At 41.8% G+C, this 27981-nt stretch overlaps 2 protein-coding genes across 4 annotated transcripts; both read left to right on the top strand.

The window, feature by feature from the left end:
- The first annotated feature begins 479 nt into the window (after positions 1–479).
- On the top strand, positions 480–6960 carry LOC137265943 (uncharacterized). Of its 3 annotated transcripts, none has more exons than XM_067801426.1 (3): positions 480–570; positions 4336–4427; positions 5139–5707. In XM_067801426.1, exons 2-3 carry the CDS (start codon positions 4343–4345, stop codon positions 5609–5611), a joined length of 558 nt encoding a protein of 185 aa, XP_067657527.1. In that variant the 5' UTR covers positions 480–570; positions 4336–4342; the 3' UTR covers positions 5612–5707. The 3 variants fall into 3 exon arrangements, 2 of the variants coding, with proteins under 2 accessions (XP_067657527.1, XP_067657528.1); XM_067801427.1 differs by having other exon boundaries at positions 493–581; XR_010954953.1 differs by lacking the exons at positions 480–570; positions 5139–5707 and adding an exon at positions 6872–6960 and having other exon boundaries at positions 4341–4427.
- A 7917-nt stretch (positions 6961–14877) lies between these two features.
- LOC137266054 (glycine, alanine and asparagine-rich protein) lies at positions 14878–17788 on the top strand. Its single transcript, XM_067801552.1, has 3 exons — positions 14878–14927; positions 15961–16026; positions 16288–17788. Exons 2-3 carry the CDS (start codon positions 15966–15968, stop codon positions 17727–17729), a joined length of 1503 nt encoding a protein of 500 aa, XP_067657653.1. The 5' UTR covers positions 14878–14927; positions 15961–15965; the 3' UTR covers positions 17730–17788.
- The last annotated feature ends 10193 nt before the right edge of the window (positions 17789–27981 follow it).

The raw sequence follows: 27981 nt of genomic DNA, 5'->3' as shown, positions 1-27981 counted from the left end.
CAAGACTTTTCAAGGTGACACGCACCCAATTCACACCAGCTGTGAGCTCTTCAATAATGACATAATCAACAAAATCCGCGAATCAGCGTATGTATTCAGGCTCATGTAATTGTCTGCCAACATGAATGTTGATCTATTGGGTGTAGGTGAGAGGGTTGTTGAACCTGTAATGGCTCACTTAACACCTGTGATGGGGAGAGACACTTCAATCGATCATACTGATGATATGACAGCCTCACAGTTAGTATGAGAGAAAATGGTGTGTCGATGCTGGCCCGAGGCACCATCTTTATAGCTCATCATTTGCTGTGGCATCCAGATTGCGTGAGTGCAGTTGACAGATGGACTGACATCTCATCTGTCTAGCTTGTTTGTACGACCTTATTTTAGATGAATCTTGCTTCAAAAACATCACAGCCTATTTGACTTCCTAGGACAATAGCTTTATCAATACCAGACCTTGTGTAGTCTGGTGCGAGCGTCTCTCTCGGACGGGTGTTCTACAAGTTGTTGGCTCCGCCGGTGTGGACAGGTGTAGAGCAGGACACTAGTACAAGGACATCGTTATAGGTCAGTCTGAGGTAGTTGCAACTTATGTATTCACTGGTATTTTACCCTACCATGTTTCTTTCTCACCGGTTTATATTCATGATCATTAAGTCTATGATATGAATCCATGATAGCTGGGTACTTCTGCCTGGTGCACATTCACACTAACACTGGCAAAAATAATTCTCTTCACATTGTAATTCGGACAGTTGCAACCATGATCTAATCCATTCTTATCGATCATAAACAGGTATCGTGTAGGTATTACAATAGTCAGAATACATACAGTTTGTTCCAGTCTAAAAATTTCAACTGAGTATGTGCATAGTTGGCTCGTGTATTCTCATTTTGTACATATTGAAATTGTTCTTTCGAGATTACTTTATAAAGGAAAATAAAATTATTCAAATGTTAATGAAACCTATTTTTTTCGAAAATGAGGTTTCAGATTTCATAAATCTATGAGTTCCGATCGTGGTTATAGGTTTAACAAAAGAACTGTCTGAGTGATTGGGACAGTAAAAACAAAGCCACGGTTTTAGAACTTTCCCACTGACGCTAAAATAAGATATGTACAAGGGGATCGCAGAAAATAGTGAGCCTCACCAGGACAATGACATAAATGCAGCTGTTTTCATGTTTTATTTTTCTACTCAATATCTTGGCAATGTCCCAGCCTCAGGATCCCCATTTTGTTTGGCTATTTACTTTCGCCACCCACCACCTTCCCCAAAAACGCAAAATCTGCAAAAATGCATCACAAACTTAAGGAAGAGAATATGCAAGAAACATTTTGTGTGTTTGAAGTAGAAATCCGCTAAAATCAAACTTATATATTAAAGTGCATAAGAAAGCAATTCGAAACTACAATCGCTAGTTAAAGTGACTCCCCCTAGGCCTTCATGTCTACTGTAAGAGCTTGTTTTGGAGACACTACCCACCCCCTTCAAGATGACGTCATATTAAGGACATAACTAATTATAGTTTTTTCACTATTCATATTTGATGACTAGGTTTTAAGCTCCCAATATATTGTGAACAGTGCCAGCTTGAATATCTGGACACAATGTTTGTGAATGATTAAAGTGGGAGTGCCCTCCTAAACAGCCCCTGTCTAAATCTAAATCAACAAATCCAAAACTGTTGATTATGAAGGGAATACATTCCATACCAGTCTAAACATATTTTATATGACATTATCTGAGGACACAGAAGTACCGAATGACATATAGGTTTCATTTTCTGCAACTATTTTACAAATATTATACCCCAATGGTTTTGATGACTCATATCTCGGGAACCACATGCATGAAACTTTGGACATGGAGAATATAGTTAGACTCACTATTTTTTTACATCCCCTCGTACTGTATCCAACCCTGGTGAAAGAGAAACGGTGGATTTCACGCCTAATGGAACATGTTTAAGACAATATCACGTAGTGTGACATCACACACACGTAGTGGGGCATCACACACACGTAGTGGGACGTCACACACACGTAGTGGGACATCATACACACGTAGTAGGGCACCACACACACGTAGTGGAGCATCACACACACGTAGTGGAGCATCAAACACACGTAGTGGGACGTCACACACACGTAGTGGGACGTCACACACACGTAGTGGGACGTCACACACACGTAGTGGGACATCACACACACGTAGTAGGGCACCACACACACGTAGTGGAGCATCACACACACGTAGTGGGACGTCACACACACGTAGTGGGACGTCACACACACGTAGTGGGACATCACACATCGCCCATGTACTTTTTTCACGTGAGGAATCCCGAGTCTGCTATGTCTTTGTGTTTTTGAGCAATTGCTCTTCTGCTGTCAGTTTTGTCAAAATCTCCTGCCGGGTTATCCTTTAAGATGCTGATATTATCATTTGCTGTAAAACAGACACAGAAATAGAAAAAAGTATAGTACAAAGTTTTGTCAGGCAGCCAGTTATTGTCCCGAGCAAATTCGAAGTGACTGTGTTGTACTCAAAACTGTATCTATTGCTCAGCTTTACATATATTTTCAGACCGGGGTTTATGACGGGGCTAGGTGGAAAATATTCATATTTAGTAAATAAAACTGAAAACAACATTGAAAGAACGATTTACATTTTTGTTCTTAATCCAGTTTTAACTATTTACCTATTTTTCTTTACGACTTTGAAGTGGACGTGATTTGAATTCCTTGCTTCATGCTGTAAATCAAGCCGGGGAGCATCAATCTTAGTCAATGCCGATTAGGCACCTTAAACTTCTGTGCCAGTTCCACTGTGTATGCCGATTAGCCAAGTAGGTCATGCTGTCACAATGTGTTTGAACCTTGAGGCTTGTTCTATGCTCGTTCACACACAAATACGATGACACACTCCGCTGTTGACAAGATCATAGTTAATGTGTTAACGTGTTAACGTCAACGCCTATATAAATAACTCAGGTCGCTGAATACTTCCTTGCATTGCTATGTAAATATATAAATCAAAGTACAACGCAAAGACCTGAACTGTGTGGGGCGATTTACTTCCAATAACACCTGTGACGAAAGGGGCTTCTCATACTAAAGGTACACTTCGAGGACAGGTTCATTCGAAAATATACGTATTTTTCTTGCGTCTTTGTAACACAGTATCTTTGTAGTTTCATAACCGGTACTCTGTTTAGATATTTTCATGACTGTTTGACCTTTTCGGGCACAAGATTAACCTGTTATCATGTCCCCAAATGTAAATTTTCTAAGTCTGCCTTCTGAGACACGAGCAAAGTTTTGCCACACAGCTACTGAAAAACAAAACAAAAGCAAAAAAACAAAACAAAACAAAACAAAAACAAAACAAAAACAACGATCAAGAAACTCCATGCGAAATGCAATTTATTGGGAATGGCTTACGGTAACATAAACAAATGCCAAAAGTGATTGTAAGTGTTCATTCGCCTTAATAGAAATACTGACAATTTTGTGTATGAGGGTGAAACTTGAACATGGACATGGACGGCGTCATCGACCTCGACCTCGACTCAGAGTTCGAGAGGATATATCTGCATATGAATGCACTCACCTTTTTAGAACACTTGGTATCGCCATTATTTGATAGTAATTCATCAATGTGCTTACGATAAGGCAGGATTCGTGCAGCTGACGCTGCTATTGGCATCGGTTTCAGGTGATTATGCATATTATACCTATATATTATTATATATGGACGCTTGTCTCCTTGGTGTTATCCACACTGACGCTTTATTCATAGCTGGTGTGCGCCGAATATAGCATTATCCCAGCTTCTAAGTGGTGGGTTCTTAATGATCACGTCTGGACCAGACAAACTAGTCATCAACATCCTGACAGATCTACGCAACTGGGAACCAATGACATGTGTCAACCAAGTCAGCGAGCCTGACCACCCGATCCCGTTGTCGCTTCTTACAGAAAAGTATCATAGAAAAGTATTATACTTGGAATGAAACAGATTGTCGCCTCTTACGAAAAACATGGGCTGTTGAATTCTAACCAGAATTTTCACAGATGGATAATGCCGAGTGATGCCAATACCCCTGGGACGCCCCTTACGTTAACGAACATTGAAATTATTTATCTAAAGCTGTGACTTCTCATTTTTCATGACGACGCAGCCATATATATTTCATTTTCGGCCGTCAACTGTTTATGGGAATCAGTGATGTATTTCATCGTCATTGGAAATGTATAAAGCTATAATTAAAACAAAGGTATGAGGCAAATCCCATGTGTGGCCTAATCTGATTCATTGTTTTCAGACTCACCATGAAGGCGACTTCCTGTGTTCTGACGTTAACCCTTCTGGTGTCTTTAACCACCTCAGCTCCAACACAACCTCCGCCACGTTCAGGTGCGTGCTGTTATCATTTCATTGCTAACCACAGATAGAGGGTTAACATCTATGTCTCATCGCCATTCTTTCAGTGTGCAACGATATCAGTAATTTAAATTTGTAGGATTCCACATGGCTGCATGGGTCAGTTGAATTGTCCGCGCACCTTCACGCCACTCCACTGAACAATAGTTCCACGCCAAATATCATAATACTATTACTTATATACATGACACAAACCGCATTAATGCCTGCCAGGTAGATGATACGTTCATTGTTGAGGCTTCATATAATTCCTAAGTATTGGTGATTTAGTGATCTTTTACCTTACTCTTTGTCTAGTGTCGAATGAGCAGAATGTTGGATAAAACGTGATATTTGTCGCTGGCGCTCGGGTCAGTCAAGGACTGGTGGTGAAGCTATTGTCTGGTTGTGACAAGTGACGGCCATGTCATGACGTGCTGCCATACATGTGACACTACACTGACTAGAATGTTGTTGGAATTGTGTTTCAATAATTCCTCGGTTCGAATCTCAGTTCGTGATTTACGTTTGTCTTCACATTCAAGAAGTGTTTGTTTTTTTCAAATTCTGGTCATAAATTGATTGGTGTAACAGTATCGCCATGTTTGTCTCAGGTGGAGGGTTCCATAGAAACTACTTCTGGTTATACATGCAAAGTGCAGTGTAGCAGAACCATCTAATACCTTTGTTTAACTTCTGTGTTAGGTGGGGATATGGTTGTGTCCATGACAACATCTCCTGTTGCTCCATCCGGGACCTTCACTTCAACTCCACCCTCTGCTCCTCCTCCTACTCCTCCAGTGTCTACTTCCGGTGGTGGTGCTTCTGTATTTCGTACTTATTCTTCCGCTCCCGAGACCACAGTCCCAGATACCCCTGTGTCAAGCGAAAACTCTGTGTCTCCTTCCAGTGTGAACGATGTTAAAACCATTGTTGTCAGTTTCGCTGATAGTACCACTAGCCCTGGTTCTTCGCTCACTAGTTCCTTGTCTGGCAGCTCCGATGTGAAAAACCTTACATCAGTAAACATGACGACCACAACTTCAGGATCCACGGCTCGGTCACCAACCACTGAAATTAACGCCGCCGGAGATTACGTCCCTTTCAGCTTCCCAGTGGAAGTCGACCTGATTGCTGATGAGAACCTACTAGGCAGCAAATCAGAAACTGTTCTGTGAACACTGTCGGTCTAAGAGAAATCGCTGGTTGTTTTATGTGCAACAATACGCGATGCACAAACACAAAAAAATCGCCAACAAATGCATATCATACACACACACACACACACACACACACACACACACACACACACACACACACACACACACACACCTGCTTCTCATCAGAGGTTAAAATATCAGAATGCTTGTATTTATTTAAAGTAGTACTTATGTGTAAAACACAATTGTAATAAAGTTGTAGTCAAAATGTTAGTTCTTGTTATATCTAGACAGATACCACACTGTAGTGACCTGTGGTCATGGCCTTGCCTAATCGTACTGACAAACTTCCTGATTGTAAACAGTTTCACTTGTTTTCACTGTTAACAGTGATTTATCTTTTTAATTAACAAATTCGTGTGTCCAGGGATTCGTAGCCACGTATGACCAACGTGTAAAAATAACACAAGAACATGAGACATCAATAAATAAAAGCGACAAAACCTTTTCCATTATCACAGGAAATCACTTCTAAACTATTTTGTACCCTAATGAGTACATCAGAATTACCTGATTACCTTCAGACAGCAATGATACCAATTCCTCGAGCTTATCCCGCCTGCCTGCCACAGACATATAAAAAAGTCTACCATGTTTACCCCCTAAAAGATGTAAAATGCCTACTGAGGTCTAGGATAGCCCCATATTTGAATTACAGGCTCGTTTGTAAAGTGACGAGCTAAAGAAAGTACACAGATTGTGTTTCGTCCAGTAAGGTAAAATGGCAAAATCATTTGATGACAATACATGTTGGAAAATACATGTTGACGCAATACACGTGTTTTATCGGCAAAATGACATTGCAACACTAAATAGAGATGTAGTGATGACCAATGCAGACGGTACGTGCTATGCTGAAAGGTCAAGGCCATTCCACCCGGCAGTCGGTTGGCCCATATGCCAACAGCATTAAGCATTAAGTCGTCTGGTCACTGTGAAACGGGATGTCCCAATGATGTGGCAGCTGATGACGTTGGCGAATAACCCGCGGATAGCGACAGTATGGCCACTTTGAATGTAGGTAGATTCTGTGTGACAACTGTGAATGTAGGTAGACTCTGTATGACCACTGTGAATGTAGGTAGATTCTGTGTGACCACTGTGAATGTAGGTAGACTCTGTATGACCACTGTGAATGTAGGTAGACCCTGTATGACCAGTACGTATGCATGTCCCACATGCTGTGATCTATGTTGACGTATTGGCGTTATCTTCCAGGTGATCTACATTATCATGACACACCGGCCGTCAGCGCCACCGACCGTCACTCCGCCGACAAACATCTTCCTCCCGACCCAGCTACAGCAACTGCCCAGAATGCGCTGCCAGGTTCTCACGGTGAAAACAGTGCTGCGCCCTTCAAAGCGGAAGCAAGTACCTCCGCTGACGGCATTGTGACTTTTGGGATGGTATTCACTGTGGAACTTCCGCCCTTCATCAACGTCGGGGGAAAAAAGTATAGGCTTAGTATACGCATGCCCGGAGGCTCAGGTGCTAAGGTGCACTAGTTACCTGTGCACGAGATACACAATATAGGACAAGGCAGCAATGTTCGAAGGCAGGAAGACGTATACATACTGGTGACTTTACCCTGTTTGTTTGTCCCAGTCAGTCCAGTCTTTACCCTTCGGATCTGAAAACAGTACCTCGAATTAACATATCTTAAATAATAGGCAAATTTGTGTTCATCACTTCAGAAGAATGTTCGGGGTAGAGACCTTGTAACGTGAAATTCCAATGTTCCTGAAAGTAGTGTGCCAAGCGATTCCTTAAGATTACAATATTTACTCATTAACAAAGTCTATAATCAAAGACACATCTACCTGTTTGAATGTTTCCAAGTTTTAATTTACCGGAACCAGGGGGTGGTACTGATGATCCTGGCTAGGCAAATTGGCTATTTGGTCGTGTTCACGCCTCGGGTATGGGACCTGGAGACAGACAAAAGTCCTGGTTTGTGGAGTATGAAAGGAGGAAGTGAATTAAGAGAGGGGTATGTCAGTCACATCTCAGCTCGTGTGGCGGTGAGACACTGTTAGAAATGTAGTTTTGAATCTGTGCATTTCGACTTGGTATCACTTTGGTTTTAAATTGTTGTCACTTTTGTACTAAATTAAGGATAAAAGCATATGTCTTCCATTATCAATATATTATAACAGGAACCTGCATGTATGCTGACGGGCAGAAGTATACAATGTAAATAAGCTTTGGAATAGAGTCGAAAGGTTCATACCTGAGTATAAATAGATTATAGACGTTACAATAAAAGGCAACACCAGTCACGACATTTGTTGTTATTGATCTACCGACGACGTCATTGTCAACCTGTTGACCCCAAGGCGGCCTGGTTTTCGGTGAACGCAACTGTTTGAGAAAAACATCGTGCAAGCCGAGAGAAGTTTTTGTGAATCTACCCGTTAAACATTGTGTTATGTCGATATTGTATGGCCTGACATTATTGAGAATTATAGTTTTAAAGTATTTTTTGACTCATTACTCAGGCATTAAATGTGAATATTAGCAGAATATACCTCCAGATTCAAAGATAGATGAACAGTTAGTATTTTGTCAAGTCGCCATGGGCAGTAAAGAAGGCTTCACTTGCAACCGGGCATACTACTTTTAAAGAAGTTAAAAAGTCGAGGTCTATGCTGTCCCAATATCGGGCCACCTCTTCTATCATTTCAACAACATTTTTCAGAAAATCACATTCTCTCAGTTAAAATTTCTAAAATGACTTTTCTGCCAAACAATTGTATTAGACTCAGTCTCTTTACAGTCAGCCACAGTTCCTCTATCAATCATATCCTGTCTTACGTTTTCTAAACCCCTTCGATTGTTTTTAGAAACAAGAATACCAGGCCGCCTCCAGTCACCGACAGTCAATTTTCTAGGCCTACGTGCGCCATCCTGGTGCTCAATGCCATGTCCAAACAGTGGACAAAGTGATGCCTGTTCTACTTGTAATTACTTTAGCTGATCCGATGTCCTTGTTAAAATACTCTAAAATCAACTTCCTCTTCTCTAAATCATCCATACTGAGGATCACTGAAAATGTCGTCTGCTAGCAAGTAAACAAAGGAGGATAACTCTTCACAAACTAATGTGAAAGGATTAACAGAGATGTCTGTCTTGCATGAAACCATGCACTTGATAGCTGGTCAAGGTTGTTTATACTAGAAATCCAGTTAACCATATTCACAAAGTTCTCAATCATTTCTGGTCATACTACATACATGAGGAGCTGTGAGAGGTGGTGCCAAAGTACACAGGCAGTCCTCTTCCTCATCTAGCCTGCCTCTACGTCTGCTCACGTTTGAAAATACTACTAGATTTCTGTGAAGGTGATGGAAGCATTAAAAGGCGCAATGCTATTAAATATTCTTAAAGTCACTTTGAAAATATCTGAGAGAGAATGAGGGAGAGAGAAAGAGAATAATACTCTCTTCTAAGGCTCGAATGCCAAAGACAAAATGATACATAGAACATACACTCTTGAATTACTCGCAGAAAAGAGAAACTACCCTGTCTTTTATTTAGATTCAAGCATAAATATTCTAAAATGGCGAACCTTAGGGTCACTTTAAGTCACTTTTGAAAATATGTGAGAGAGAGTGGGAGAGAGAAAGAGAGTAATACTCTCTTTTCAAAGGCTCGAAAATGATAGTAAATGTCAAAGGGCAAATGATAAAATGAACGTATTCCCTTGAATTAGGTAAGGAGAAACTGCCTTGTATCTTATTATGTTCCATACATAAGATTCTCTACCACCAAGTAGAGGGGGACCTCCCATTAGTAAACTTTCCATTTTATGTGCGGCAATATACCAACAATCCAACTTTTCTCATCACAATTTCAGGTAGCACTTACCAACTTTAAAGAGAGACATGTTTCCATATAGGGAAATGATTTGCTATTGCATGTGTTCATGACGTGGGGAACCCTTGGTGTAGTATACAATAAACCTTCCGAATAGGGCTCTCACGAGTACTCGAGTACTCGGGACGGAGTCGGTAACGGAATGTTTGAATGCACTCGAGGACTCGCAAGGGAGATAACTTTAACCGTCTCACTCGATCAAGATGGATGATCATCAGAAAAAGTCCAAAGTTCTGTACTGTAGGCAGAAAAAAACAGCTCAGTAAGCAACACTAGGCACTGTGGTAATTTTGAAAGTCGCAAGTCTGTTGACAGAAAATGGTATGAAGCTGTTACGCAAAAGGAAATACTTATGTGAGATAAGATATGCATTAAACTGTGTTAAAGGTGAAGGTTTCAGGTCTTTCTGTGAAGCATTGAACCCGAAATACCAGGTTCCATGTACGGTGATAATTGAGAACTACATCATGACGTGATATGAAGATTGCAAGGAGAATATAATCAAAACTCAAACCAGTACCTGGCGTTGCCCCAACATGTGGACAAGCGCAGCCACTCGTGGCGATATCACTGTTACTACCCACTGTTGGCTATATGTGAGTGCATGCTGGTTTGCATCGATATGTTTTTATTTCAAGAAGTTGTCATTTACTCGTTGTTTCGTGATAGTTGTGCCACTTATAACGGCAAACTCTAAATGCAAAAATGAAAGAAACTGGTAAAATATGTCATGTTTCAATAAAACTGTTCTATGAAACTTGACCTTGTGTTTTTGCCCTCTTGGATTAATTGCACTAAACAAACAATTTGATACATTTAGTCTTCACTCTCCTTTTCTACATCAGTCGTTCCTATCCTTCGTGTTTAATTTACTACTTCAACAATCACCACATACATACGCATTCCAAATAAGATTCACACTTGGAGACCTAAATCCTGAAATAAGTAAAGTTTTAGTCACAATACATACCTTAGGCGTTATCTCCGTTCAGTGGAGTTTTGGAAGAAGACATTCAGTGTAGTGTCACTCAAAATATGCTTAGTCTTTAGTTTAAAACCAAAACGTATTCACTGTAAGAAGCCTTAAAAACATCAATCCTGTTTAACATATTTCATTCTTGAAGTTCCATCACTGCAAGATATCTAAAGCAGGACCAGTCAATGAATGATCTGTCTAAATATCTTCCAGTTTGCGCACGTGTTTTCGCTCAGTGTAACAATTATCAAGGTTCATTGACTATGTGACGTACCGTTTGCAGTTAAACAAAACGTACCGATGAATTTCACTTTAAACAAAGAAAGTAAATGGAACGAATTCAAACCAAGATTGCGAATTCTCAAAATTTAACTTGCCAATTGCACATTATATTTCAAAATATGTTTCACATTCAGACAAAAGTACATGTAGTCTTTTGTAACGAATGATCACAGTTTCAGATTGTTATTATTGGTCTGTATTACAAGGGGTCTGTGAACATTAAATGACACACCGAAAACAAATAGGTTTGGTCGAAACTAACGCTCATAAGGTACCGCACGTGCATTTGTTTCACTGTTCTAACAACTACGCTCACCCCCTTGTAATACAAACCAATAACAGCGACTTGAGTCTATAATCGTTTGTTAAACAAGTTTTATACTAAGTTGAAACAAATTCTCAGATTTAAATGTCACAATGACACTTACCCTCCTTTCACATGCTTTTTACAATACTAAAGAGGTAATAGATATTTCCCTTGACGTTGAATATCAGTTGCTTATTCAGTAAAGTTTAGATTCACGTGTACATGTGTCATTACTCGTATGCTTGAATGTTTGAACAGCCATGCGTATGCTTGAATGTTGGAGCAGCCATGCGTATGCTTGAATGTTGGTTTTAGATAAGCAACCAGACTGCCGGGCACTTGCGTCCGAGTCGGGTCTGACCCTTCGAGTATCTGAGGCCTAATTCTTTGACTCTTGAGAGCCCTACTTCTGAAAGCACCTGGTTGGCACTGATTAAGCATGTGAAATGGACATATTATATATACTACTCAAAATCTGATAAGCATCATAGATATTCTTCCTATTAATAACTGCATAACTGGCAATATTGTGTTCAAGTGAAATCAAAAACGTCTTCAACAAACTTGCACGTGCATTTCATGCCATGGGAAATGCGTTTTTCATCACAGTTTATGCTTTTGCTACCATTGCACGATTTTCACTCGGGCATCGGTGTCTGATTCTTTCTAAAATTTCAAACTCACTTGAGTGTTTACTTTACGTTTATCAACACAGTGCCCCTCAACGTGTAAGGCGTCGCCTGACGACAGAACAACTGGGCAGATGTATTGGAATGCCTGACGCTGGCTATTCACAACGTGACGTTGCAAATGCACTAAACGTCAGCCAGAGCGTTGTAAACAGGGCATGGAACCGACAGCATACTTTTGGTACAGCAGCACACCGACATCGGGGTGGTCGTCGACAACCCAACGCCAAGACCATTTTGTGGCTCTTCAGGCACGACGCCATCCCCTCTGGACAGCAACCAGCCTACGTAACGACCTCCTGAGGGCCTCGGGGGTGAATGTGTCCACTCAGACGATACGGAATCGTCTTCACAGTACAGGTCTCAACTCGAGAAGGGCATGTGTTCGAATCTCTCAGACTGTTCGACACCGGCGGGAACGATTGGACTGGGATGAAGATCATGTCACTTGGACACAGAACGATTGGGTTCCAGTTCTGTTCACCGATGAGTACAGGTATTGTTTGGACTTTACAGATAGGAGGCACTGAATGTGGCGACGACAACGTGAACGTTTCCATTATGCCAAAATCAGTGATCATGACCGTTATGGTGGTGGTTCCATCATGGTCTGGGGTGGTATCAGCAGGGATGGAAGAACAGATCTTCATGTCCTGGAGAGAGGAGCAATGACGTGCGTGCGGAAACGCCCTCGTGGAAGAGTGGAACAACCTTCCCATTTGAAACATCCGGGTGCTTATTGACAGCCTCGCTCGACGTTGTTAAGCCGTCACTGATGCAAGGGGAGGCCATACCCGGTATTGACACTTCATCAACTAAGTGTAATGATGGACTATCCCCCAAAACTGTGTAATTCTTTCTCTGGTTTGCTGTTTTGTAATGACATGCCTTTTGGTGTTGTTATCAGATTTCAAGCATTCCGTATTGATAAAAGTTCATGCCGTTCATGAAGTTTCATTCATAACCTGAGTAAACAGGTCTCTGAGTCAAATTTATGTCTTTTGTTATGTTAGTGGTAAATTACACACATATAACCTAGTGATCCTTATCAAATTTTGAGTAGTATATTAGATATACATCACACATCCAAGCAGTGTAAAAAGGGGGGAAATGCGACTCTCTAAACGACGATGCGTTTTGACGATCACTGGTAACTAAGGTCATGGAGTTGAAGAAGATGGAGCAACAATGTATATACAGTAGAGTATATTGAGTTAAACATTTGGGGAAATTCCTTTCCTGATATTTGGCTGAGTAAGACTGAATGGGCGGGAGGCTTGTTAAATAACTGCGTGACAATTACATGCAGCCACATTTTAAACTGAAGCAGTGACAGACCAAGTACCGTAATCAGAACAATTCGGTTATTCCAACCCACGATCATCCGATCCGGATATGACGAGACAGCTTATACGGTCCAAGAAATCATATATTGGCAGATGGGTCAAATCAAGTGGTCAAGTGGTGGCCAAGTACTTGTGACCCAGTACTAGCAGTACTAGCAGTCCAGTGCTAGTGACCCAGTACTAATACTAATAAATCATTACTAGTCAGATTGTACTCACGGTGAAACGTGCTCTTCTCGACTCACCATTTTCGTCCACATATTGGATATGTCAGTCGCGAAATAACACATTTTGGCAAAATATGTACTACTGGAAAAAGTGAACTTATAGTGATAATTTGAATGTTTCGGTCATTCACACTGTACTTAAAAATAGTCTTTGAAGGGCATTTAGAAGTGAAATACATAAAAATGAAGATTTTTGTGGATATCAACTTCTTTATATGAGAACACAACGTTTCGGAGTTAATGCTTACTCCTTCATCAGGTCATTTAGATTCAAATGATTTACCCGTTCAAAAATACGTCGTTCCCTTCTCTCCTTTCTCACTAGTAATAAACGTACACATGTAGTGAAAATGATTGTTCTCGGTGTATGAAATAAAGCCATGCCAGACATCAGGGCTGGTAAATTCAAAATGTTCCCAGCCTAAAATGGATTTAATCAGACCAGACACCAAGATTTCACTCAGATGTATGGAACATCTAAAATTTGCAAAGTCAGAAATAAAATCTTACCTTTCTGATAGGTAAGCTAATCTTGAACAAGGACGTGTGGTGTGAATACAATATATATATTAGCCTCGATCTAGGATACCAACATCGGCCATGTTTAGCTGAGAAGTTTGAAATATGTTCGGTGTCACGGTTGAGATGCCATGCTGTTTATCAATCCATAATCTCTTAACTAAATATGACTGGGCACAAAAAGTGAAACCACAATCCCAACGACCAGGTACAACTCCCATTGATCAATGTGATGATATGTCTTGTGAGAAGTGGTCCTTCAGCTGAACCCTCCTCATCCTGGTTTCGAAGTAGCTGGTACTTTCATCCCTTCATGGTACCAGAGACGTTACCTTATCAGTCCTGACATGTCCTCCATGTCTAATAAGGTGTAGCTCTTGAAATGGTGAATAGCCGCTTTGATATCGCTGTGAGAGATGACCCTAAAAGCTGCACCATGCTTGTTGATGGCAGAATGTTCTTGAATTAAACTTGTGAACTCGTTCATATGTGACATATGTGATTAGGAATTTAGTATTTTCTGCATCCATTGTCAGTAACTGTTAAGGAATCACCAGACGTTATGAATGTAACACAATAGAGTGACTGTATATCCTAGAACATGTAACAGTTACCTCAACATATACATTCAGCTCCCACAGCAGAAAAAAGTGTATCTCATCTTCTCATTACAAATGAGAGGTTTCGTCACAACAATTCCAAATATGACAATATTGTCTGATTTAATTATTTTTTCATCGCTTGGTTTGAATGGTTTTAACCTTAAACATATTCCTAGACGACATAGGCGAGTACACATGGCAAGTGAGACATAAAAATGTCAGGCAACTGATGTTGTCTTGTGCCACACGTGGCACTTCTGCTGCTGTCAGCGTGTCACCAGACCCACTCTACAACCGACGGAAGATGTCAATAGGAGATGTCACGTGATTCGGGTGGACGCGAACCCAGGATCAACGTTCCCTGCCGTCGCAACACAGGGGTATATAAGTGACGGTGCAGGAGGTACCGCAACAGCCAGTAGCCACGAGGGGAGGATTCACTACCAGGTAGGTGTCGTGAGGATATGTTGAAACTCATATCTGGACACAATGTTACACACATCGTCCAGCCGACCAGGAAGATAAAGCATAGTTCAACGTCGTCTTCAGGAACACTGCACTCACGTCATGCAGCTACGTGACATTTAAAGGACTTCCTCACTGTGTGAAATATTCGTTTCAGCCCGTTGTTTTATGACAGATTTAGGTGATTAAGAGTAAATTCTTGGACAAGCTCCATCACTAATTTGTTTCTAAAGCTATTATTCAAGTGTGCCCCTGTTTGAAAATATCAGTGTGTATGTATGCTTGCGCACGTGTGTGTCTGAGTGTTTGTGTAATTATATGTACTTGATAATAATTTCATTTTACATTCAAACTTAACTAATGAGGGAAAAGGCATATTTAAGTAAAGGCCGTCACATAGGAAAGTCGATAATGTCGATGAGGGTGATTGTGAGGACGACCGACCATTCCTTGACTTCAATTCTGATTTTCACTGATCAAAAAGACCGAGATCGAGTATCGCAAGATATTCTGAAATTTTCCCATTTCAAATACTCGAGAATGGATGACCAACACGTGTAAGAAGAATATCTTGTCAAGAAACTAAAGAATAAAACATTTTGTAAACTTATAGATTGCAACCTTTTTGCAGTGATTAAAATCGATAGCTTATCGTCCTGCTAGTGTCTTACCTCCTAAGCATTGTGTATCTGGGAAGTACTTAATGACTAACTGAATCACAGAATTACACATTACACATTTTCACAATGCAACACTACACAATTACCCTTTTGGTCATCACCGTGTCAGCGTGTATCATATACATATGCCATGGTTATAGTCGGAATTGAACAATCGACTTCTAATGGACATGAAAAGTATTTGCTGCTTATATTTCACTTTTAATCCTCACAATGATGTTAAACTATGGAATATAGTGTCACTTTGAAACCCTTAATGTTCTGTATTTTTGAGATGGTCATGCCTTGCAATAAAGACAAATGACTCCATTTCATAGAAGTTCTTTTCATTTCAGCCAAAATGTTGAGAGTCCCACTTTTGGTTCTCTGCCTAGCTCTCAGTGTGGGTGCTGACTATTACGGTAAGGAAAGAAGACGGGGGAGTCCCTTAGGGGATTCTAAACTTGAGCAGAGGTAGAGGCCTGCTAGATAAGGAAGGGGACTGGCTGATTTTTAAACTTCTGATGTTGCCAGGCTCCATTTCTCACAGTTGATGCTTATGTACACAGTCGACATACGTAGTATCAATCACCAACGTGAAGGTATTCAGCAGGTGGAACTTTGTAACCGTTTCCAAACATGGAAATACAAAGATTATGAACTACAATTTTTATGCTTTTCAGGCTACGGCTGGGGTCGCAATGGAGGAGGTGGAGGATCCGGTGGTGGATCCGGTAGCTCCAGGGCCTCTGCTTCCGCCTCCGCAAGTGCCCGAGCAAACAGTATCGGTAACCTCGTTGGACGGCTGACATCTCTAGTTGACGCCAGTGCAAGTGCTCGTGCCAGCGCCAGTGCTAATGCGGGAGGCTTCGGAGGTTCTGGAGCTGGTGGATCTGGAGGAAATGGGTTCGGAGGTGGATCTGGAGGAAGTGGTTTCGGAGGTGGATCTGGTGGAAGTGGTTTCGGAGGTGGATCTGGTGGAAGTGGGTTCGGAGGTGGATCTGGAGGAAGTGGGTTCGGAGGTGGATCTGGAGGAAGTGGGTTCGGAGGTGCCAGTGCCAGCGCTAGCGCCCAAGCGCTTGCATCAGCCACTGCCGAACTTCAAGCCGCTCAGGATGCTTACGATCAAGCCAGTGCTTATGCTGAGGCCACAGCTCGGGCCGCTGCAAATGGGGGAAGCCTTGATTCCAGTGCTCTTGCTAGTGCCATTGCCAGTGCAGAAGCTTCTGTTTCTGCTCGGGGAGCTTCCATCATTGCCAGGGCACGCGCACGCGCAGAGGCCACCGTTAGAGCGGCTCGGAGGTCTTTCGCTAGTGCTCAGGCCAGTGCTGAGGCATCTGTCTCAGCCGTGCGTTCAGCTGAGGGAAGAGCAAGATCTTTCGCCAGGGCTGTTGCAAGGGCACGTGCTTCTGCAAGGGCAGCTATTGCTGGCGTAAGATCATCTGGGCGTGCTTTCGCCTCTGCCACAGCTAGGGCAAGGGCTTCAGTTTCAGCCGCCGCAAGAGCAGTTGCCAGGGCTCGCGCTCAGGCTGTCGCTAGGGCTCGTGCCAGTATCCGTGCATCAGCTTCTGCAAGTGCTAGAGCCTCAGCCTCCGCCGCAGCAGAGGCCCGTGCTGCAGCCTATGCTCGTGTACAGGTTGCTGCTGCAGCTGCTGCTAGGGCAGCTGCCTCTGCTGCGAGCGCGAGCGCGAGCGCGAGCGCGAGTGCCAGTGGATCCAGTTTCGGCTCTGGTGGCTCCGGTGGATCTGGTAATGGTGGATTCGGTAGTTTTGGGGCCTCTGCTAATGCTGTTGCCAATGCTTTCGCCCAAGCTTTCGGCGGTGGTTTAGGAAATGGCGGAAATGGAGGAAACGGAAATGGTGGAAACGGAGGAAACGGAAATGGTGGAAACGGAGGAAACGGAAATGGTGGAAATGGAGGAAACGGAGGAAACGGAAATGGTGGAAATGGAGGAAACGGAGGAAACGGAAATGGTGGAAATGGAGGAAACGGTAATGGTGGAAATGGAAGAAACGGAAATGGTGGAAATGGAAGAAACGGTAATGGTGGAAATGGAGGAAACGGTAATGGTAGAAATGGAAGAGGAGGAAGATACTACTACGGTTCCAGTGATTACTATTATTAACTTTCATCTGTGCGTCACCTGTCCTCACTTTACTCAAATAAATTCTTGAATTTGTTGTACTTGTGTGTTTCACTAGAACGGATTTTCACGGTTCATCATCCATGTATCGTCGGCTTGTAAATAAACTCAGTGGAGTATGAAAAAGAATTTGAAAGATGCATTTTAGTCTTATTCATGCGTTATAATTCCATGTTGTGGATCTGAAGTGGGAAGCAGTTGGATACGTAGGTGTGATTGTGTTTGAGACGGTTAAATACTATACACATAGTATCAGGTTGACAGACAGAGCTACGGTAGAAGAAAAAAACTGACACAGTTTATATTTATGGTACGAAAATATATCAACAACGATCACAATAGCACCAGCATATTGCTATTCAGGAATGTCCTTTAACTCCAGTTCTTCAATATGTGACCCATACAGTTTACTTGTAAATGCATCCTGTCATGCAGTCACGGAAACAATTACGTTAACCTAATTCATGCATCACATGACAACAACTTGAACACCTACCACAAGATATGCTGATGTCACACAAAGTCAGCCCTCTAATCCACTCAACCACCACGATTGTGTGTGCTGCCGGTTACTGAAACATCTGAGTCTGAGGGTGTGGGCTCGAATCCTGTATGAGACTCAAGGTGCCAAGAGTACTAAAAGTGTAATCCCATTTATAGTGTGTTACATCTGACCACTTTTACAATGGGGGCGGTGGGGTAGGCTAGTGGTTAAATCTTTCGTTCGTTACGCCGAAGACCCGGGCTCGATTCTCCACTTGAGTACAATGTGTGAAGCCCATTACTGGTGTCCACCGTCGTGATATTGTTGGATTATTGCTAAGAATGGCGTAAAAATAAACAAAGTGGAACCACCAAAAATCCTGTTTCTAGGTGATATATCTGACTGAAGGAAATCTATGTCTTTTCAGAAGATTGTGTGGATAAGGTGAGTGATTGTAGCACAGGTAGGCGAGAACGTGCTTGTCCTCCAGGACAGCTTGTTTCGTTCTAGGCGTTTAGTTATCCATTCATAGGATTCCTGCCGCTACAACATTCGTTTAGAAATCTTCCAGTTACTCAGCGTTTGGGAACATACGAAACAGACTGTGGAAAATTAATAGTTGTTTCACGTGGATTAAGGGATGTTACAGATGGTCCAAATGGACTGAAGGATGTGGTAGGTGTTTCCCCTGATCTAAGGGGTGTTGTTGATGTTGCCCGTGGTGTAAGGAGTGCTGTTGATGTTGCCCGTGGATTGAGGAGTGTTGCTGAAGTTCCCAGGCAAGGGGGATTATAATACAATGTCGGTCCAAACGGGCCATCCTGTATGGTGTAGTGCAAGTGTAAAACCACGTGTTGCACACATCATCTCAAAAGCCACATACTACGGAGGCTCCAAGAACACTGAAGTACAATATGCGTAGGTGCACTATGCGGACCACAGGTTTCTGAACTGAAGACGGCAGTATTAAACAAGATGTTGACCTGGCAAGATGCAGGCGTTCGGGAAACAGACGTGGTCGCCAGTGGCGGTCCATTCAGTTACAGAAACAGATGTTATCGGCAATTGCTGTTCATTCAGTCACCAAGAACAGATGTGGTTGCCAGTGGTTGTTCATTCAGTCACCAGGAACAGATGCAATTGCTGGTCCTGGTAACTGAATGAACCACCACTGGCGACTACATCTGTTCCTGGCGATTGAATGAACAGCCATTGGTAACTACTCCTGTTAGGGTGACTGAATGAACCACAAGCAACAGACGTGGTCGCCAATGATTGTTCATTCAGTCACCAAGAACAGATGTGATCGGCAGTGGCGGTTCATTCAGTCACCAGGACCAGATGTGGTTGCCAGTGGTGGTTCTTTCAGTCCCAACAATGGTCATTCTGAGAAGTGTGTGACAATATATTTTCAGCTACTACGATATCGTTGTCATTCTACTTTGGGGGGTATTCTTCTCGGACAGAATGCATTTTTATTGTCACAAAATCTCAATTTTAGTTTTGTTATTGTTTTCATCTCATTTTTGTTTGTTTTTTGTTTTGCAGGCAGAACAGTACAGAAACAAAATGGTGGTTTTTAATTGTTATATGTTATATCACTGGCAATACAGCTATGTTATATCACTGGGAATGCAGTTATATTATATCACTGGTAATAAAGCTATGTTATATCACTGGGAATACAGCTATGTTACATCACTGGGAATAGAGCTATGTTGTATCACTGGGAATGCAGTTATGTTATATCACTGGGAATACAGCTATTTTATATCACTGGGAATACAGCTATGTTATATCACTGGGAATACAGCTATGTTACATCACTGGGAATAGAGCTATGTTGTATCACTGGGAATACAGTTAAGTTACATCACTGGGAATAGAGCTATGTTGTATCACTGGGAATGCAGTTATGTTATATCACTGGGAATACAGCTATTTTATATCACTGGGAATACAGCTATGTTATATCACTGGGAATACAGCAATGTTATATCACTGGGAATACAGCTATGTTATATCACTGGGAATACAGCTATGTTATATCACTGGGAATGCAGTTATGTTATATCACTGGGAATACAGCTATGTTATATCACTGGCAATACAGCTATGTTATATCACTGGGAATAAAGCTATGTTATATCACTGGGAATACAGCTATATTATATCACTGGGAATACAGCTATTTTATATCACTGGGAATACAGCTATTTCATATCACTGGGAATGCAGTTATGTTATATCACTGGAAATACAGCTATGTTATATCACTGGGCATACAGCTATTTTATATCACTTGGAATGCAGCTATGTTATATCAATGGAAATACAGCTATGTTACATGAATGGGAATACAGCTATGTTACATGAATGGGAATACATCTATTTTATATCACTGGGAATACAGCTATTTTATATCACTGGGAATGCAGTTATGTTATATCACTGGGAATACAGCTATGTTATATCACTGGGAATACAGCTGTGTTACGTGAATGGGAATACAGCCTGTAGAATAGTCCTGCTTGAGAAAATCAAAACGTAGTTTATCCTTGCTCCGGTTTAATCCTGTCTGAAATGATACACAAAACGCTGATAAACTAGATTTTTTTGTCCCGGAAATTGTAGCATGTTCTGGGTGACATTTTCGTTTAATATCTGAGATAGATGACAGCATTTACATTACCTCTCGGCCCTGTTTGAACGCTGTTGTATGATTGATGGTGTTATGTAATAGAATGTCAAGAGAGACATGCATAGGTAGCCTGATCTGACGTAATGAATGATCGGTAACAATGAGTGAAGGGCTTGCAATATTGTTTTATAAATCCTTAATCCTATTTCATGTTTCCCTCCAACACAACAATGTTGGCCGTGTCAAGATGGGAACACACCCAAATAAAAGATTGTGTTCATTTTGTAACTCAAACGATTTTCCACTTTCCCTTTATTTGCCCTACTATTTGACCCCACACAGGAAAGATACCAACACATCAAAACTATTACCGGAGAAACCCGAGTGTGCACAAAATGAACCAGCATTTTTTTCGTACAAACGAGGAACAATTAGGAAATTTGTGATAATAACTATGTCTCATTTTAAGCAACGCACCAAACAAAACAAATTATAAACAATAAGACACGAGTGTAACATGTTGCATTAGGAGATTAAATGCATGTACAGACACATAGTGAACAGCAAAAACGCCGCAACTCTGGCTTTTTGTCAAGTGTTTAAATAGAAGACATAAACGTGAACGCTTATTTTTATGAGATTTCATATTTTCAGAAATTGCGCTTCTTTTGCTGTTCAATACAGTTTATTCCTGCGACCAAGCGAATTGTACAGCGAATCAGTATTTTGTGTACCATGAATGCATATAACACGTATAAATTATACATAATAATGATGCAAACATGTACCTTTATGGCCGAAGTACGTGGCCTCAGTTTAAATACAGTTCAGACCAGGTTATATGTGACACCGAGATGATGAGCAGTCGACTTTTCACGCCTCGGGCATCCACTGTCACCATGTGGCTATTCCAGGAACTGGTAACCATCAACAAATGTCAACTACCATCGCACACGTCATTCAGCTGTTACGCCATGTAATCCCGTATACATCCCGGGAAAGCGTCCCTAAAAACATTTTTCATATTTGTTGTTATGAAAATCACAGTGTAAACTCTTGTGAGTCAGGACGTCTGTAACACCCCGTGTCGCAACATTCCACCATCAGGGTGGGTACACGAAACAGTGACTTCATACATGTGGGGAGTCGAAGCAAGACGTACGTGGGTTAAAAGGCCTAGAGTGTAGGGGTGCTCGAGACCTGCTGGATTAGTAATGAAAATGCACCTGCAGCTACCGCTGCCCTAGTAACTACCGTTACGAGGAAACCCTTGCCATGGCGCTACCGCTGCCAGGCACCAAATGTAAAAGAATATTGAGCCAGGGCAACTACCGTTGCCAAGCCAACTCTTTGCTGTAGAGCAGACACTAGTCACCCGCTGTAAAGCAGAGTGGATATACCTGATCCTTGCTATAAAGCAGACCCTAGTCACCTGCTGTAAAGCTGAGAGGATATACCTGATCGTTGCTGTAAAGCAGACCCTACTCACCGATTGTAAAGCAAAGTGGATATACCTGATCCTTGCTGTAAAGCAGAAGACCCTGACCGTGCAAAATGTAGACGTGCAGCCAAATATAACAGCAGCCCACGAGCACCCTGCCACAAGCACGAAAGTGCTACCCCACACCCAGGCCATGCAATAGATAAACCCACCATATTCTCTTCAAGAAAATAAACGTAAGGTAACAGTGCATTCAGCATTCAGTTTGGTGATTCTCCTCGGTTAAGGATCGAGTCCAGGGTTTTACCAATGTTGTTAACAAAAACAGCCATGCCTCTCAGTGACAAGTGTACACCGTCGAAGGCATACAGGTCCCTGTCTCTGGCGTTGAAATGGGGATGGAGGACCTGTATACCTCCACACCTCGCACCATGCTGCCAATCCTCCTGTTAAGTTTAGTTCTTGCCCTCTCTAGCTGGGTGGGGCACCTGGTCACATCCCAGTATCTGCGAGGCAGCATGTCCGACCAGATGATTATGGTCTTGGGGAGCAGCAAGCCGATCCGGAGCATCGACAGCTCAATCTCATGAAACAGCCCGTAGTGACTTGCCCTCGGTTGTTTGACCCTAAGTGAATGACGAGAGCCTTGGGGTGGCTGGTCGTCCTGGCCACCTGCCGTAGTTCTGCCCACCGCATACCTCCCCTCACTAGCCAGAGCATGTTGTCGCTGTCAAGCTGATGGCCTCGCTGGTTACTGACTCTCTCTAGGTAACTGGACCCGATCAGCCAAACTGAAACACGCGATCACTCAAAGGAGGAGAATGGACCGTAGACAATAAACCCAAATAATTATTTATGAACCAGAGAGCCTATTAGATTATTATATGAAAACTGGAATGCGTATGTAAGTTTTGTAACACTCAGATCCCCATCAACCAAAGTGCTGAATTAGCTCTGAACTTACACCGTTGCACGCTGCCGTGGTAGCTGCTCCTATCCGAAAAAATGGGATGTATAGGAGGAAGTGCCAATTCCACTGAAAGCAAAGTATTTCTTTAAAACAGCTTGAAACTGATTCCTAGTTACTGGGGACTGGTAATGCACAAATGCCTACTGTGATCCTTTTGTGCGCTTACCTAAATAAGCTCTGTATGCCGCTACCGGACACAAATCATTGTTCTGAGAACTGGAGATGCTGATTGTAATACTTCTTGAGAGTTTGTCTGACTTTGAGTGATGGAGAGTAACTAACAGGTCTTCGTGGTGATGTCTTGGGCCTGACAGCCGGACTCTTGTCTCATTGCCACTCACGAGTGCAGAGACAGAGAGATCATTTTCCACCAGGCTAAGTCACACCTGCGAAACAGATAGAAGGCGTCTGTTCTAAAGGTGCATCCAGTATAAGCAGATTCACAGATTGTCCATGGGTTATGTAGACAAGTTACAATCAGTGAATACTGTCCATTCATGCTTTATTTGAGAACCCTGGGATCTTATATAGTCTAAGCTCAACAAGTAACCTTAAAGTTTGGATTTGGACACATAATTTTAAGGTCATTTCTAACTTTTAATCTAGTTATACGCAAACGTGTTTTCTACACAGCCTTGAAAATCAGACTGAAGTATTTAAGATTAATCACTTCCTTTCTGAGTAGAGAATTTTCCTCCGTGTAACAATATCACACATGGTCCTCATGGCACCCGCTGACCGCTTGAACGCTTCTGTGTAAACGATCATCAATTCAAATTGACCATTTTAGTCCATATGAACGAGATGTAAGACACTTAAGTGCACCATCCTCATAACTGACGGTTTTGTCTATATTTTCGCTGCCTCCGATCATGTGTGCAGGAATAGGTATGGTCTATAATACATGCTATTGTTTCCTACGGGATTACATTATACCGAGTATTCCTCATGCTCCAGCTGTAGGGCAAGGACATTGCGTCCTCTGGTAATAAAAAAGATAGTGGGGTGGCCTAGCGATTAAAGCGGCAAGACCTTGCTTCGACTCCCCACATGTATGAAGTCACTGTTTCGTGTACCCACCGTGATGGTGGAATGTTGCGACACGGGGTGTTACAGACGTCCTGACTCACAAGAGTTTACACTGTGATTTTCATAACAACAAATATGAAAAATGTTTTTAGGGACGCTTTCCCGGGATGTATACGGGATTACATGGCGTAACAGCTGAATGACGTGTGCGATGGTAGTTGACATTTGTTGATGGTTACCAGTTCCTGGAATAGCCACATGGTGACAGTGGATGCCCGAGGCGTGAAAAGTCGACTGCTCATCATCTCGGTGTCACATATAACCTGGTCTGAACTGTATTTAAACTGAGGCCACGTACTTCGGCCATAAAGGTACATGTTTGCATCATTATTATGTATAATTTATACGTGTTATATGCATTCATGGTACACAAAATACTGATTCGCTGTACAATTCGCTTGGTCGCAGGAATAAACTGTATTGAACAGCAAAAGAAGCGCAATTTCTGAAAATATGAAATCTCATAAAAATAAGCGTTCACGTTTATGTCTTCTATTTAAACACTTGACAAAAAGCCAGAGTTGCGGCGTTTTTGCTGTTCACTATGTGTCTGTACATGCATTTAATCTCCTAATGCAACATGTTACACTCGTGTCTTATTGTTTATAATTAGTTTTGTTTGGTGCGTTGCTTAAAATGAGACATAGTTATTATCACAAAATTCCTAATTGTTCCTCGTTTGTACGAAACAAATGCTGGTTCATTTTGTGCACACTCGGGTTTCTCCGGTAATAGTTTTGATGTGTTGGTATCTTTCCTGTGTGGGGTCAAATAGTAGGGCAAATAAAGGGAAAGTGCAAAATCGTTTGAGTTACAAAATGAACACAATCTTTTATTTGGGTGTGTTCCCATCTTGACACGGCCAACATTGTTGTGTTGGAGGGAAACATGAAATAGGATTAAGGATTTATAAAACAAGGTTGCAAGCCCTTCACTCATTGTTACCGATCATTCATTACGTCAGATCAGGCTACCTATGCATGTCTCTCTTGACATTCTATTACATAACACCATCAATCATTCAACAGCATTCAAACAGGGCCGAGAGGTAATGTAAATGCTGTCATCTATCTCAGATATTAAACGAAAATGTCACCCAGAACATGCTACAATTTCCGGGACAAAAAAATCTAGTTTATCAGCGTTTTGTGTATCATTTCAGACAGGATTAAACCGGAGCAAGGATAAACTACGTTTTGATTTTCTCAAGCAGGACTATTCTACAGGCTGTATTCCCAGTGATATAACATAGCTGTATTCCCAGTGATATAACATAACTGCATTCCCAGTGATATAAAATAGCTGTATTACCAGTGATATAAAATAGCTGTATTCCCAGTGATATAAAATAGCTGTATTCCCATTCATGTAACATAGCTGTATTTCCATTGATATAACATAACTGCATTCCCAGTGATATAACATAGCTGTATTCCCAGTGATAAAAAATAGCTGTATTCCCAGTGATATAACATAGCTGTATTGCCAGTGATATAATATAACTGCATTCCCAGTGATCTAATATAGCTGTATTGCCAGTGATATAACATAGCTGTATTCCCAGTGATATAACATAGCTGTATTGCCAGTGATATAACATAGCTGTATTCCCAGTGATATAACATAACTGCATTCCCAGTGATACAACATAGCTCTATTCCCAGTGATATAACATAGCTGTATTCCCAGTGATATAACATAGCTTTATTGCCAGTGATACAACATAGCTGTATTCCCAGTGATATAACATAACTGCATTCCCAGTGATATAAAATAGCTGTATTCCCAGTGATATAACATAGCTGTATTCACAGTGATATAACATAGCTGTATTCCCAGTGATATAACATAGCTGTATTGCCAGTGATATAACATAGCTGTATTCCCAGTGATATAACATAGCTGTATTGCCAGTGATGTAACATAGCTGTATTCCCAGTGATATAACATAACTGCATTCCCAGTGATATAACATAGCTGTATTCCCAGTGATATAACATAACTGCATTCCCAGTGATATAAAATAGCTGTATTCCCAGTGATATAACATAGGTGTATTGCCAGTGATATAATATAACTGCATTCCCAGTGATATAACATAACTGTATTCCCAGTGATATAACATAGCTGTATTCCCAGTGATATAACATAGCTGTATTGCCAGTGATATAACATATAACAATTAAAAACCACCATTTTGTTTCTGTACTGTTCTGCCTGCAAAACAAAAAACAAAAAAAATGAGATGAAAACAATAACAAAACTAAAATTGAGATTTTGTGACAATAAAAATGCATTCTGTCCGAGAAGAATACCCCCCAAAGTAGAATGACAACGATATCGTAGTAGCTGAAAATATATTGTCACACACTTCTCAGAATGACCATTGTTGGGACTGAAAGAACCACCACTGGCAACCACATCTGGTCCTGGTGACTGAATGCCGATCACATCTGTTCTTGGTGACTGAATGAACAATCATTGGCGACCACGTCTGTTGCTGGTGGTTCATTCAGTCACCCTAACAGGTGTAGTTACCAATGGCTGTTCATTCAATCGCCAGGAACAGATGTAGTCGCCAGTGGTGGTTCATTCAGTTACCAGGACCAGCAATTGCATCTGTTCCTGGTGACTGAATGAACAACCACTGGCAACCACATCTGTTCTTGGTGACTGAATGAACAGCAATTGCCGATAACATCTGTTTCTGTAACTGAATGGACCGCCACTGGCGACCACGTCTGTTTCCCGAATGCCTGCATCTTGCCAGGTCAATTTCTTGTTTAATACTGCCGTCTTCAGTTCAGAAACCTGTGGTCCGCATAGCGCACCTACGCATATTGTACTTCAGTGTTCTTGGAGCCTCCGTAGTATGTGGCTTTTGAGATGATGTGTGCAGCACGTGGTTTTACACTTGCACTACACCATACAGGATGGCCCGTTTGGACCGACATTGTATTATAATCCCCCTTGCCTGGGAACTTCAGCAACACTCCTCAATCCACGGGCAACATCAACAGCACTCCTTAGATCAGGGGAAACACCTACCACATCCTTCAGTCCATTTGGACCATCTGTAACATCCCTTAATCCACGTGAAACAACTATTAATTTTCCACAGTCTGTTTCGTATGTTCCCAAACGCTGAGTAACTGGAAGATTTCTAAACGAATGTTGTAGCGGCAGGAATCCTATGAATGGATAACTAAACGCCTAGAACGAAACAAGCTGTCCTGGAGGACAAGCACGTTCTCGCCTACCTGTGCTACAATCACTCACCTTATCCACACAATCTTCTGAAAAGACATAGATTTCCTTCAGTCAGATATATCACCTAGAAACAGGATTTTTGGTGGTTCCACTTTGTTTATTTTTACGCCATTCTTAGCAATAATCCAACAATATCACGACGGTGGACACCAGTAATGGGCTTCACACATTGTACTCAAGTGGAGAATCGAGCCCGGGTCTTCGGCGTAACGAACGAAAGATTTAACCACTAGCCTACCCCACCGCCCCCATTGTAAAAGTGGTCAGATGTAACACACTATAAATGGGATTACACTTTTAGTACTCTTGGCACCTTGAGTCTCATACAGGATTCGAGCC

Source organism: Haliotis asinina, chromosome 15 (assembly GCF_037392515.1).
Source record: "Haliotis asinina isolate JCU_RB_2024 chromosome 15, JCU_Hal_asi_v2, whole genome shotgun sequence".
NCBI classification, from domain to species: Eukaryota; Metazoa; Mollusca; class Gastropoda; order Lepetellida; family Haliotidae; genus Haliotis; species Haliotis asinina.
Note: the sequence above shows the minus strand (reverse complement) of the source record. Positions and strands in the feature narration are given on the sequence as shown.

What these genes read in the sequence shown, in the direction of transcription:
- LOC137266054 (XM_067801552.1), top strand. Translation starts at nt 15,966, where the DNA reads ATGTTGAGAGTCCCACTTTTGGTTCTCTGCCTAGCTCTCAGTGTGGGT. An exon ending in TGTGGGTGCTGACTATTACG is followed by an intron (nt 16,027 to 16,287) that starts GTAAGGAAAGAA and finishes TATGCTTTTCAG; the next exon opens with GCTACGGCTGGGGTCGCAAT.
- LOC137265943 (XM_067801426.1), top strand. Translation starts at nt 4,343, where the DNA reads ATGAAGGCGACTTCCTGTGTTCTGACGTTAACCCTTCTGGTGTCTTTA. An exon ending in ACAACCTCCGCCACGTTCAG is followed by an intron (nt 4,428 to 5,138) that starts GTGCGTGCTGTT and finishes CTTCTGTGTTAG; the next exon opens with GTGGGGATATGGTTGTGTCC.